At 32.8% G+C, this 14,645-nt stretch overlaps 1 protein-coding gene across 1 annotated transcript; it reads left to right on the top strand.

Moving 5' to 3' along the window:
• Positions 1 to 3,131: 3,131 nt before the first annotated feature.
• On the top strand, positions 3,132 to 13,654 carry LOC132716260 (vitamin D3 receptor-like). Its single transcript, XM_060699494.1, has 2 exons — positions 3,132 to 3,256; positions 11,080 to 13,654. The coding sequence occupies exon 2, from the start codon at positions 11,167 to 11,169 to the stop codon at positions 13,039 to 13,041; it is 1,875 nt and encodes a 624-aa protein (XP_060555477.1). The 5' UTR covers positions 3,132 to 3,256; positions 11,080 to 11,166; the 3' UTR covers positions 13,042 to 13,654.
• Positions 13,655 to 14,645: the final 991 nt, after the last annotated feature.

Here is a 14,645-nt window from a genome sequence, read left to right as displayed (position 1 = left end):
CCCCACAAGTATGGTCTCAAATAGACCGATGCCCCGTAAATGGAGGAATGTGTTTGTATATATATATATATATATATATATATATATATATATATATATATATATATATATATATATAATATGTTTCAATTTTCAACATAAAATGCTGATACTATGAACCAGTAAAATGACAGAATTTTTTTTTGTTATCTCGGATATATTTATTTGGACTGCCTAAAATATTTACGGGTGTATAGTCACTTAAATCGTTGTAACCTCTTAGTAGTGTTGGGAGATTATAACATTACAATAAGTCGAAAGAATGTGAAAGGGACCATTTCGGATAGTGTTGTATTGTTGACATTAAACAAAAGTGGTATAATCCGAGCAGGAAAAACAGAATTTTCTTCATATATATTTATAGTAACAAATTTTATGAGAAACAAAAATACAATATCTTTAAAGCTGCACGCCTCCAGATGAGGCAAAATATATTATTCAATCTTATAAAAATGTATTAAGATCTTAAGAGAAGTAAAAAGATTCAATATTTAATTAATCATTTACATGTTATGTGCGATTTATGACTAATTTTGCAGTATTGATGCGTTACTAACGCAGTAAGAGGTATTTATGTATATTTTGACCTCTTTTTGGTTATTTGCGTGGATTGTAAATGCTGTTTACAATGAGTAAATTACTTTCTTTGTTTGCTTCGCATTATATTACTTTTTAATACATTTTCAAAATTTTCATGAACATTAGCTTGAATCTGGAGGCATGCTGCTTTAAGTTTATATGCGTAACCATATATTTATTTTGCCAGACAGGAAGTAATTAAAAAAGAAAGACTTAAAATAATTTTTTCAATAAAAAATGAAACAGTATCCACCGGGTTTCGAACCGACTAGCTGAATTCATTTTCATATAAATAAGCGGTCTTACCTACTGTGCTATAGAGTCAACAAAGATAATAATAAGTTTGTATAACAATTTGGTTAATCACTTGCAGTTTACCTATGTTTACCTGTGTTAATCTTTTAATGAACTGTGCTTGTATTTTTAGAACTGACGAAATCTCTGTTTATCGTGCTCGGACTATAGTTTGTTTCTTGAAGTCCACTTTTGCACTTTGAAGGTTTAAACTACATGTCACAGATCTGAATGTAGTGTTAGAGGTCTGGGGAGGAGTTGTATCTACATGATCATTACTGTGTTTTACTTATGTCATCCTTTGTAACCATAACAACTGTTAGAAATCCGCTTCATTTTATTTATACTGTCTTGTGAAAAAGGGACATGTTGGGGCTAAGTGTGAGGTTTGGTGCATCATGAACCGGATTAAACTTCCCAGTGATGCTTTTGCTACAGACAATTTCAAGGCGGCGCCCGTCTATGTTCCTAAAATGGATGTTTTGTTTATTGTTACATGTCCTATTGCTATTACATTTGTTGAGTCCCTTCTTATCTTTTTTATCCTAAAGATTTTTTTCATATTTTGCACCCCGTAGAGCTGGTTCTCTTCCCCTTCAACATTATTTATGTGCAGGTCTTTCAATTGATTGCCTTCTTCATGATTTCCTTTATTCATCAATGGGTCCAATGTACTTTAAAACTCCCAGAAAATTTGGAATTTGTAGAGAATACATACAAAAACAGGTTAACTATTTGATTGATGCAAGTGATCTTACTTGCAAAGGTGCAAACCATCAGCTACTTATCATATAAATAAAACAAAAGTGTTGCATTTTCACTGTGACAATTGTGGTGGTCAGAGTAAGAACAACTACTTAATGCAGTACATGTGCTGGGGGAGTAATGAATGGTCTAAATGATGACATTGAAGTATCCTTCATATTGGATTGTAAGTACCACCACTTTAGGTTTACAAGTATAAATCCTGGTCATGTGTGTGTCTGAGAGAATATCCATTCTCTCCAGAGGTCTTAAAAGCATGTAAGGAAGTTCCACTACTTTCACAAGTTGCCCAGAGGTTATTCCTCCCTGAGAGAGGACGTGGTATTTATTTGAACATGTATGTAAATAACTTGATGAACCCTCCATGAACGTGCCATTTCCAATGTCATCTTTTCCCAAACCAATAAAGGCAAACATAGTACTTATGAGAAAATGAAACAAAAAATTTCTGATTAACTTTTATGAAAAGAAGTAAATGAATTAATAGTAACATTACAGTTAGATTGGTGTTTATTGATGTTATAAAAACAGCAGGCATATTCTGTAATGTTTGTTATTTAAGAAAGACTATTTTATTTATGTTGAAATCTAAATGCTAAAAAGTGGGTGGGGTAATTAAAAATTGATTTTCACGCGGGTGTTTTATTTTATTTTCTTGGTCTTTTTTCTGAAACACAGCTTTAATGCTAATTAACATATTTTTGAACAATTCACAGCTTCGGAAAATTTACCTATTCGATCGAGCCTTTATGGATGGCAGGTCACATTTTATGTTCGGTGGAAATTAACTTTCTTTAGGTTTGATAATTGAAACTTACAATTTTTTTCAGACTACGTACGCCTCAGAAACAACTAGTGCAATTTCATTCGAACTTTACAGGAATGACGAGTACTAGGGCTAACTGTGTATATCGTCGGTATGTTCCGGTTCAATGATTTTTGTCAGAGTTATGGCCCTTAAATGATTTTTATTTTTTAAGATTATTCAGACTACGCCTCTAATACCACTGATTAAAGTAATACATCAATTTCAATAAAAGTGATCTTTAGCTCAAAAACTTGCGGATATTACACGGTTTTTTAGTTGAATGATTTTTTTATTGAGTTATATGACACATTAATAAAAAACGTTCTTTATGTTGCAAGCTACACAGAAGCTTGTCCGGACTATAGGACTTATCAGTACCTAGTCTAGTTGTGCAAAATGTCGGCATGCTGATTCAATGATTTAAAATTGTCAGAGGTATGATTTTAATTTTTAAAATTTGTCCGGACTTCTCCTTCTTTACCACTAATGCACATTTTGTGTTCGGTAGAAACTTTCTTTAATTTGATAATTGAAACCTACATTATTAATTTAATTAAAAAATAATTTATTGAAATATATCTGTATGACCTACCTTATTAGAAATAAATTATTTAGTTGTATTCAACCTAAAACTTACCCGGAAAAATAACGGAGTACGGCAATTAATCTGACTTTGATTTGGTCAAAATCTATGACACAAATTTTTTCATCACGACTATCGGAGCGAAAATGATCAGCTGCTTCCAATGATATTGTTAAAGTGATAAACAGGCAAGTCTTAAATTTTGATGTTACAGATGAAATTATGAACAAAGCTGTAAACTAAGGGTCAACTGGACCCAATGTCAAACGGCAACAGTAGACAGACATTTCATTTCCGTTCACACTAGACTACTAGACTAGATCTACTGTAGAGTAGATATTTCCTCTCTAGGTGAAATAAATAACAAAAAAGTCAAAAAAATTATTTAATTTTAGAAATATATGATACATGATGGAAATTAACTGAATCCCACTGTAACCTTGTGTATCCCTGTATCACTTGTCATGTGGGGGTGAAAAAGAATTGTGAATTCACGAATTCGAAAACCTAGCTAAACGCCGTTTTCCGGTACTTTCTGTACATAGCTCTGGGGAATTCACGTAATGGAGCGTAATAGCGAAGTCAATGTTTTCGGCATTTTTTTAAACTAAACTGAAATAAAACACTTATTTCTTTATAAGAAAATAATTAAATATCATTGTATGAATAATTCCATAAAAAAATAAAGTAAATACACAAGTTTACGCAGAAAATAACCTTATTTAATATCGAAGATTCCACTACGTCTGTTTGAATTTTATTGATTTTCATTATAAACAATTTTTTTTTAAATAATTTGCAATAGATATTAAACGAATATTGATAATTTTCAAAAACATCAATTTATTTCACCTTAAACGGTTAAATATTGATAGAAAAATAGACATATCTCGTAACTGTGTTATGTACTTCATTTGGTGTAATTCCCCAGAGCTAAAACGGTAATGTACCGGAAAACGGTGTTTAGCTAGGTTTTCGAAAAGGTCAATACATGTGATTTTGTGCCATAAATCATATGGTTAGTGTGTCTAGTTTTGTTTATACAGGGTGCAGGCTTTGCCATATGTCCCAGACTTACGTTGCTGGGCGTAGAGCCTGCAATGGAGGACTTAGTAATAGTTCGCCGTCAACATCGCTGATCATAGAACTGCAACTGAGGTCTTCTCATGCCGTCTTTTGTCGTATATCTTCTCTAGGACCCATTTTTTCGATCTTTTAATATCGCAGTCAACAATATAAAGGAAAAGCACCTCTTCCGGGAGCAGCAGCTCTCAGAGTCAGACTTCCCAAATACGTCGGTCCGACGGACATGTCTGATAAATTTTGATTAGGTCCGATGGTTCTTTATTCATGATCAGTCTGACTGTCTCCGGCTTTTAACCAAGTAGCATGTATGGCGTCGATAAAGGTACCAAACCTGGGAAAAAATGAAAAATCTACATCAGAGGAGCATGTAGAACAGCAGTAAAAGGAAGAAAAGAAGAGACCTGAGAGAAAATTTTATGAAAAATGGAAACAGGTCCATAAATGGTTGGTGTACGACACGGAGGAGGTGAGAATGCGCTGTAAGGACTTTGCCCATTTTTACGGCCAAAAAGTTAAAACCAAAAAGTGTCTTAGAAATACAAACACAAGTTTTCCTTGTCCTGCCAATTTCAAAGGAGACACAGTGACCTACTTTCTTGTTCTTTGATATTCAGCCATGAAATGTAGACCATGTGGACTGTTACAATAGATTGAGGGGTAAAATTAATTTTTAATATCAGCTGACCTAGATTTTGACAAGTGACCTACTTCCTTGTCCTTTAATGTACAGCTTTGAAATTTGGACCGTGTGCACAGTTTTAGAAATTGAATTTTGATATCACCTAGGTTTTGATGAAGTGTCCTACTTTCTTGTCCTTTGATGTATAGCTACATGTATGAAATTTAAACCATGTGGACAGTTTTATATAGCTTAAGGTCTTCAGCGTACCCATTTATATACTATGCCATGAACGCTGAAGAAAGACCCATAGAGAAGTCCACCAATAAACTTGCCAGGAATCTGACACGCTCGTATTCATTTATCGATCATGCCATGAAGTAAAGTGAAAAATACTTTGATAAATCTATATAATTATAATCTGTTGATGAGACAAGGATGGCCTCATAAAAAACTTATTACGAACATAAACTACCCAATAGTTTCTGACAGGTAAAATATTCAGCATTTGGCTGCCATATTGCCAAAATGTTTGACCATGTGATTATGAGATTGACCTTTACGGGTTAATTTGCGCAGACGGTTAAGAAAACTTTTTTATAAATTACTTTTTTAAAGATATTGAAAAAGGTGATTTACTGACTTTTGTATTCAATGTTATTTTATTTAAGTACTGAAAAATTAAAGAAAATAAATAAAACATTATCTTGAATTTTAAAAATTTAAATCATGTCAACAGAGATGTACTAAATATAGTACCCGACTTTACTCTACTCGGTTCCTGCAAATTACGTCATACCAGGTCTTGCGTAGCTCCTAAATGTCATGGCCGACTGTAGTCGGCATAATTGATGTTTCACAGTTAAATAGGCAATGTTATTGAGGGTATTAATATTTTGATACTTTAAATGGTATAGAAATTAGAATAATATCAAAATAATTGTTTTATCGCAAAATGCACAAGAATTAATTGGGGCAAGTGTATTTGCAAATGAAAATTATGTTAAATCAACATATGTTATTCTGGTTAGGTTTTGTAACAGGTCTAATCCAAAACTTTAATGCCACATCAGATGCAGAAAAACAAAAATGTTAAAAAGTGGCTTATAAAGTTTTGGAAGCCAGAACTAAGTTTTATATGTAAAATTGAACTTTGGTATCTAAACTATGATAAAAACTATGATGAAGTGAAGTCCTTTGGCTCTTTTATATACAGCTATGACATTTTGACCATGTGCACAATTTCATATGTAGAACTGAAATTTGATATCAATTGACCTAGATATTGACCTAATGACCTACTGTCTTGTTTTTTATGTACAGCTATGAAATGAGGACAATGCATGATAGTATAATGAAAATATATATTTTGTATGAAGTATGGACCAACATTGTTCAAATTATTTTATTTCAATGCTTTTACACAAATAACTGTCTGTCCTCAGGTGATCGCTTCGGGCCAATGTCCCCCCTTGTTCAAATTATAGTTTTGGGGTCAAAGTTGGCCCTGCACCAGGAGATTATTGGTTTTCTGCAAATGAAAGGAAACAACTCATATTGGGATGTCTTTTATATATGTGTTCATGTTACTCAATTTTTCTATAAAAAGATTGAATAGCTGGGAGTTAAGTGTAAAAGTCATGACCTCTAGCAATCTATGGAATGATTTGAGGTCATGACCTCTAGCACGAGAGATGTTAGCTATGAAACAATTTTAGCATTATGATTTACACGACGTATATATAAATGATGATTTTAAATGATAAATGATTTTTATGTATGTAGAAATAGGTAACGCTTAATTGAAAACAAAACAAACCGTAACTGTATTTCAAAGTTTAATACTGTTATACAGCTTCATCTTTGTCAAGTACAGATACTTTTATTTTGAATCAATTATTGCACTATAGCCTTGTATCATTAGACACATCTGCACATTGCCTATCATTTCACACGCAGAAATAATTATGACCTTGACCATCAAACTCAGTAGACTCAACTGCATTATGGCAAAGGTCAATTGTATACAAACAAACAAAAAATCTTCTGTTCCTACACTACTATTTAGTGTTGTATTAATGCGGTGGCATAGCATTTTTCACAAAAGCAATCTTGTTTATAATTTTACATAGAAAATTGTGTTATTTCTCTAACTTCCTGAAGCTATTCCTCTTTTCCCTCTAACAACTCACAGAAGTTAGTGTTTAATTTTATTTTAAGGGAAAACAAGAAATGAACTGACAATAGAAATAATTGTGATCAATGGTTATTTGTAATAATAATTTTTGATACACCTATTCACCACTAAACTTTCATTCAAACTTAAGAACACAAGAAACAGAGAAATATAAATATGTATAAGGATTTTATTTAATCTGTAAGGTGCACTTTATAGAGGGAATGACAGAGAGTTATCATTGCCATATTCTCCATTGTTTAAGTAATAGTTATAGTACATGAAACGAGTAAGTTACGAGATAATAACACTGGCTGGGGCAACATCAAGGGGTGTCTCTGCTAAAAAAATGTCGAGGCCGTTAGGCCGAGACAATTTTATTTTTGCAGAAACATCCCGAGATGTTGCCCCAGCCAGTGTTATACCCCCGTAACTAACGAGTTTCATATACTATAACTGTTTTATTGCAATGGCATAATGTTTTCTTTTCCATTGATTTTTTTGTCCGTACCATAACTTAAAGACTAATGGTTGGAATTCAATATATTTACATACAATGGTCAAGCACATTGAGAGGAAGTGCAGTGCATAAGAACCATAACTCTATCTTGACTAATTACAGAGTTATTGCCCTTTGTTACTTTTCCTTGTCCGGGGCATAACTTGAAAACTACTGGTTGGAATTCAAAACAACTTCATACAATTGTCAAACACAATAAGGGGAAGTGCAGTGCACAAGAACCATAACTCTATCTAAAGTAATTACAGAGTTATTGCCCTTTGTTACTTTTCCGTTGCTTTTTTTTTGTGCGGACCATAAGTTGAAGAATAATTGTTGGAATTCAATATAGCTTCATACAATGGTCAAGCACATTGAGAGGAAGTGCAATGCACAAGAACCATAACTCCATCTTGACTAATTACAGAGTTATTGCCCTTTGTTACATTTCCTTGTCCAGAGCATAACTTGAAAACTACTGTTTGGAATTCAATACAACTTCATACAGTTGTCAAGGACATTAAAAGGAAGTGCAGTGCACAAGAGCCATAACTCTATTTTGACAAAATACAGGGTTACTGCCCTTTGATACTTTTCCTTGTCAGGAGCATAACTTAAAACATACTGGTTGGAATTCAAAACAACTTCATACAATGGTCAAGCACAATTAGAGGAAGTGCAGTGCACAAGAACTATAACTCTATCTTCAGTATTTATAGAGTTATTGCCCTTTGTTCCTTTTCTTTGTTATTACAGAGTAATTCAATTAAACTTCATCAATGGCCAACCACATTGAAAGGAAATGCAACATACAAGAACCACAACTATCTTTTATTGCCCACAACCATAACTCTATATTTCAATTCTTTTACAAGGTATTCTGTTACTAGTAACATGGGGCGTCCGTTGAAGAGTGGTTAAGGTCGTTGACTTCAAACCACTTGCCCCTCACTGCTGTGGGTTCGAATCCGGACAGGGACTTTGGATTCTTTCATGTGAGGAAGCTATCCAGTTAGCTTACGGAACGTCGGTGGTTCTACTCAGGTGCCCGTTCGTGCCTGAAATAATGCACGGAAGGGTGCATGAGGTCTTCCTCCACCAGTAAAGCTGGAACGTCGCCAAATGACCTATACTGTGTCGGTGTGACGTAAAACCCAAACAAACAAACTAGTAACATCCTCGTTTCCGAAGCAGTCTTGTGGGGGTATTAATCACATTTTGTGATAGTTCTAGTTTGGTAATAGAAATAAATAAATAAATCGTTAGCTACATTAAGTTATTCATGGTAAGGCAGTTTTTTCAAGTTGTTTTCGCTGCCGCAAAAAAAAGAGATATCCCATGTCAGAGGCGGATTGTAAACTGTTACCAATATTGATTTAAGATTAAAGGGCTTTTTCAGTGGAAAAATAATTCATTCAGCGGATGTACCTTTTGATTAAATGAGAGTAAATTTCATTTCATTAATTATCTTTGTTTATATTTTTCATTGTATTTATTAATTTATTTTATTTTATTTTATTGATTCCATTTTTTTTTTGCTACTGGGAATGTTCGTTACCACTGCCCCATTGGAGCCTCTGTGAAAAAAACTACATTGATATATACAAGGTGCGAAAAAAACTCAACCGTAATATATCAGTCAAGTTTTTTTCCAATATGTAGCAATGAAAAAACTGTTCTGTTATATATCAATACAGTTTTCAAATGCTCATTGAAGTGTACAGAGTATAATGGGTTAGTCAGAACAAAGGAAAAGTTCCAAACCATGCGATAACATGATTTGATGGTTTATCAGAATTAGGATTAATAATGGCTTTTACATGACAAACAACATGAAGTGAAATGCCATAATGAATTATGTAATACCTATATTTAGACTATTGAAAAAGTTATATCCACCAAGTTTTATTTGTTTTGTAATACATGTAAAAATCAATCATCAGTTATTTAATAGTTGGAATAAAATGTGTTTTGACATGTTTATACCATGAAATCAATACAAAATGCAGAAATTACTGAATTTTTAGAAAGTTAAAGGGATATTTAACACCCTCCTACACAATAAGCTGAGTCAAGCAATTCATGTATACTGTCATACCGTATTTTATGCACTGTAAATCTATAAGGAAGGCCTTTAAAATTATAAGCTCAGCTTTCGGACCCAATCCTTTTTCAACAATTCATATTTGTATTCTGTACAGTATTATCTGTATATATACTGTGAATTTGTTCAAAATAAACTATGTTTAAACTAATAAGCTGAGTTTATCGGGAACAGTGTTATAAATCATGTAACTTGATTTTAACAGAACAGAACAGAATAGCTCCTTGTCCGGTTACAATACATAATCAAAACACAAAGAAAGCAGATCTTAAATGTACAACTAATGTAGAGAGAAACAAAATAAAGACTCAACATAAATATCACATACATGTATAATTATCCCAAAGTAAAAAGCTATATAATAGTCAGTGATCTAGTTTTAACCGCAAAGCAATATTTTCCCCACTTGAAGTTAAATACAATATATAATCTGCTTATTCAGAATGTTTTTAACTCATGCATGTGAATAAGTCATTTATATACATGTACATACTTATATACATGTATTTATGTAACACTTTAACAATGGACTTGCACTGATTTGACTTCATAACAATCAGGGATTAAGTGTAGATTTTATTTGGAACTTGGCAAGTGTGGGTTTTTCCTATTTAAACCTCAAGAACAAAAAAACTTTTACTGTTAAAGATTCAAGATGCACTGCCATTCACAGTTGATCTGTAAAATAGACATTTGCAGAGTTGAGAGTACATGTATTTCTATTTGAAAAAGTAAGACTGAGCAGCCACAATATTAACTACAAATGTATTGGTGTTCGATCAAATTGTGCAGGCATGCTTGACTTTGTGTTAAGACTCTTTGAATGCTCTTTTTTTTAATCCTCCGTCGAAAAGGCGGCGGGGATATAGAAATAGTCTCCGTCTGTCCTTCTGTCAGTCAACATGAAACTTCATAGGTGGATAGATCTTATTGAGAAGGAATGCAGTGCGCAAGAATGATAACTCTACCCTTTATAATTTTTTAGTTATTGCCCTTTGTTATTTTTCATACTTTTTGTCCAGAGCTTATCTCAAAAAGTGTTAGAGGTATCAACTTGAAACTTCATAGGTGGATAGATCTTATTGAGAAGGAATGCAGCACACAAGAATGATAACCTACCCTGCATTATTTTCCAGTTATTGCCCTTTGTTATTTTTCATACTTAATTTTTGTCCAAAGCATAACTAAAATAGCCTTTAACAAATCAACATGAAACTTCATAGGTGGATAGATCTCACTCAGGAGGTGTTCAGTGCACAAGAATAACTCTACCCTTCATAATTTTTGTGTTACTGCCCTTTGTGATATTTCATACTTACTTATTTCCTGAGTGGAGCATAATTCAAAAATTCTTCGAGATGTCAACATGAAACTTCATAGGTGGATAGATCATATTGATCATATTGTATGGTTATTACTCTTTCGAAAGATAATCAATATATTGTTGAACGCTTTATTGATTTGTATTATATTTTTGACTATATATACATGTATATATTAATTAAATTTTATTGTTTATAATTTCAGAATAAAGAATAACATCATCGCAGTTGGTGAAATCCACATTCCTTTTCAATGCTATGATTTGAAGTGTTTTTATTTGTAGAGAAGAAAATGGATGATGGAAATATGTCATTAGACCAATTTTTTGAGCAAGGTCTCTTTTGGAACAATGAAAGTACTCAGTTTGGAAAACAAAATATAATACCGAGTTTACAAACTCTAATCGAGGATGAGAATGATGGAGAAGGATATTATGATTGTCTTGATAATTTTGACTTTGTCTTACCTTCAACACCAGAAAGCTTGTTAACTTCCGGGTCAGAACACGAGCAAACATTGATATTAGACAGTAAAAATGAAGAATCATACTTCCCTATTGATGTATCAGAAATCTCGAGTATACTAACCTGTCAGGCAGATTTAGAATTGACAACATCACAGACGTCTGCCGATACTTTGAGAGAGCAAACAAATAATGCTGCAATCCCACAATTCATACACAATTCACAAAGTGTCGAGTCGGTCTTAAAACAAAAATGTGAAAAAAGTAAACCTTTGGAAAAAGAAAAGGACAATAGAAGTATATGCAGTTCATCTAGTAAGTCAAGTTTTGCGAAAGAAGTTACTGAAGAAACAGAAGAGCCAATTTCAAAAAAGGTAGAAAACATACAAAAAGAAATTCCTGTCCGTAATTCAAAGGATAAGAAACTTAAATCATGTGGCTTATTACAATTCCCACCATGTGAAATTTGTAGTGGGAAGGCAACTGGATCACACTATGGGGCGATAACTTGCGAGGCCTGTAAAGGATTCTTCAGACGCCATCTCCAAAAGAAAACAAACTTTAAATGTACTAAAGGGGGAAAATGTGATATCATAAGTAATAAAAAGGGCATTTGTTCTGGATGTCGTCTCAAAAAGTGCCTTGATCTTGGTATGTCTAAAGAAAAGTCAAAAATGGGAAGGTATACTCTTACAAAAAGGACAGAAGCCATAGTCAACATGAACATACGTGATGGTAAACAATCTGATAATTCATCAAAAAAAGACAAAGACAGTACGACTGTTGAAAATGTTATAGAACCTGGAAGTATCCATGAAGAAACTCACTTTTTGTTAAGTTATATAGAAAAAAATCCGAGATCCTTTAACACATCTCACGGCTTCAATGATGCGTTGGTGGTTGAATTAGTTAAATGTCTTGATACATTTGAACTATATGGTCCAAATATTAAAACAAAAGAGCAAATAAAGCAGGCACATAAAGCACAGTCAGATAGGTATAGACAGAAAATAGAAGTCTTTGGTAAACTGAAAAATGTATCTAAAGAGGAGTATAATGAGCTGTACTTAAAATATGGTATTGACATAGACGGAAGGATGGCAGATATGAAGTTAGATTGTGAAGATATTGAAAGTGACCTTGTTCGATTATGTAACTTTGCAAGACATATACCGGAATTCCATAGTTTTTCCGTACAAGACCAGGTCTCATTGTTGAATACATTAATGATCGATTTTTTCACTGTTGTTATGATTGACGGCTATAGTGACGAATATCAGACGTTTTTAACGAAGAATGGACGTGGCTACCATGTTGAAGAGATTTCAGGACGGGAGTACTCAGAAAAGCTTGTTGTGTTATCAAAAAATGTTTATTGTCGTCTGCAGTCATTGGATTTTACAACAGAAGAAAAAGCACTGATAATGGCTTTGTTGTTGGTATCCCCTGATCGTTGCAAACTACAAAATCGGGCTCAGGTTGAAAAAGTGCAGTTATCTTTAACTGTATTACTTCAGAAGCATATAGAGAAAAGTAGTAGAAAGGGCACGGGAATGGCAAGGTTTTCAAAGATAATGGACTCCCTGATATATATGAGAGAATTAACTGATCAACAAATGAAAGAAAACAATGAGTTTTGCAAAGATGAATTATATAAGAAGGAATTCCCATTCCTTGATCAATTTTTCATTGAAGAAAATTAAGGAGAGATTCACATATTTATATTTCTGCTTCAAGCACCTGTTGCTGTTATTTCTTATTAAAGGTTTTCTGTGCAAATTAGACAATGCCATAGATTTAAAATGAACTTGGATAAATTTAATTGGAAATATGTTATGCCACAGGAATTTGATATATCATCATTTAAAGGAACTCCACTCAGGCTTAAAAGCCTGAAAATATAAAATTTTAATTTCTTACATAGATCAATGGCAACAGTTAAATCAGAAAGATGTGCAAAAGATAATTAATGAATTTACTCAGAAATCTATTAACATCATATTTTTGAGCTTCTTGGTTCAATTTGAGTGAAAACACTTTTCAGTTTTCATTTTTTTTGGGTCATTGAATAATTTTTTCTGGAAAAAGGGTGTGAGCAAATGATCTAACACTTTGCACACAAGTTACATAATTTTGTTAATCTTTATCAAATGGAACATTAATCATGCCAGAAAACTTTTTTTGTATGAGGTAAAACATCTGTCTTGGTGGCAGCATTAAAAATGTACAGAAATGGATACTGTAGCAGCTGCTGCTTCCACAGTTTTAAAACTGGCATACAGAGCTAGGCTGTTGAAATATTCCAGGCATTATCAACATACAAACATACAAGACACTACTGAAATTAAATTAAACTGTGTGTATTTTAGTTTTAAAAGAGTAACTAATATGTGTAATTAATTAGATACATGTATTAATAAAAATTAAACATCCCTTTCTTTGATAAAGATCAAGGTAGTACTGGATCGTTCTTTTTCTTAGAAATTTGGAAACAAAGTGATCTCTCAGAAGCATTAATCACAACAAAATTACATGAAAATTGCAGACTCTGTTTGATTGAGTCTGTACATTAGGGTTAATGAATAAGTGCAACATCCCTCATGCCCCATAGCACCTGCTTGAGCGGTACTCAATTCTCAACACTTAATAGTGCTTGCATCAATGATTCTGAATGACCAGAAAAATATAACAACACTGAAGTGAAGTACGGGGCAACTTTTTACAGCTGCCGCACAGCACTTGACACCTTCTGTTGTTAAGTATAAAAATCAAGTTCAATGATTTTGGGCTTGGTCCTTGAATAAATTTTTTTTGTGTGTTGCAAACTTCATAGAAGCTTGTCGTGACTACTGATGCAATATCATCCACACTTTACAGGAATTATAAGTGGAAAGTCTAGTTGTTCATATTGCTGGCATTTACTTTTAAGGACATTGACATCAAGGTCAAATATGAAATATTGAATTATATTTTGTGGAAGAAAATTTTGTTTCTTTACTACAATATTTTTCCACTGACCTCTTTGCCTTTAAAATAAGAAAAAATCAAACATATGCCCCCTGCTTGGCAGAAGCTCTTGTTTATATTTTCATGTTCATGTGTTATATCTTATATATATAATTATAACATTGTGTTGATATAATTATTGCAATGTCTTAATGATATCTTCTGAGAAAGGTATTCTGTACTTTTATGTAAATTCTAACAATTTTGTGTGTTAATCATTAGAATAATTATACTACTGCTATATTCTTATAAACATTATTATATCATGTTCTGTGAATTGCTGTAAGAGTGGGCACAGTAG

Source organism: Ruditapes philippinarum, unplaced genomic scaffold (assembly GCF_026571515.1).
Source record: "Ruditapes philippinarum isolate M1 unplaced genomic scaffold, ASM2657151v2 ctg8343_1_1_1_1, whole genome shotgun sequence".
Classification (NCBI taxonomy): domain Eukaryota; kingdom Metazoa; phylum Mollusca; class Bivalvia; order Venerida; family Veneridae; genus Ruditapes; species Ruditapes philippinarum.
Note: the sequence above shows the minus strand (reverse complement) of the source record. Positions and strands in the feature narration are given on the sequence as shown.

Coding starts and splice junctions, on each gene's coding strand:
- LOC132716260 (XM_060699494.1), top strand. CDS start 11,167: ATGGATGATGGAAATATGTCATTAGACCAATTTTTTGAGCAAGGTCTC.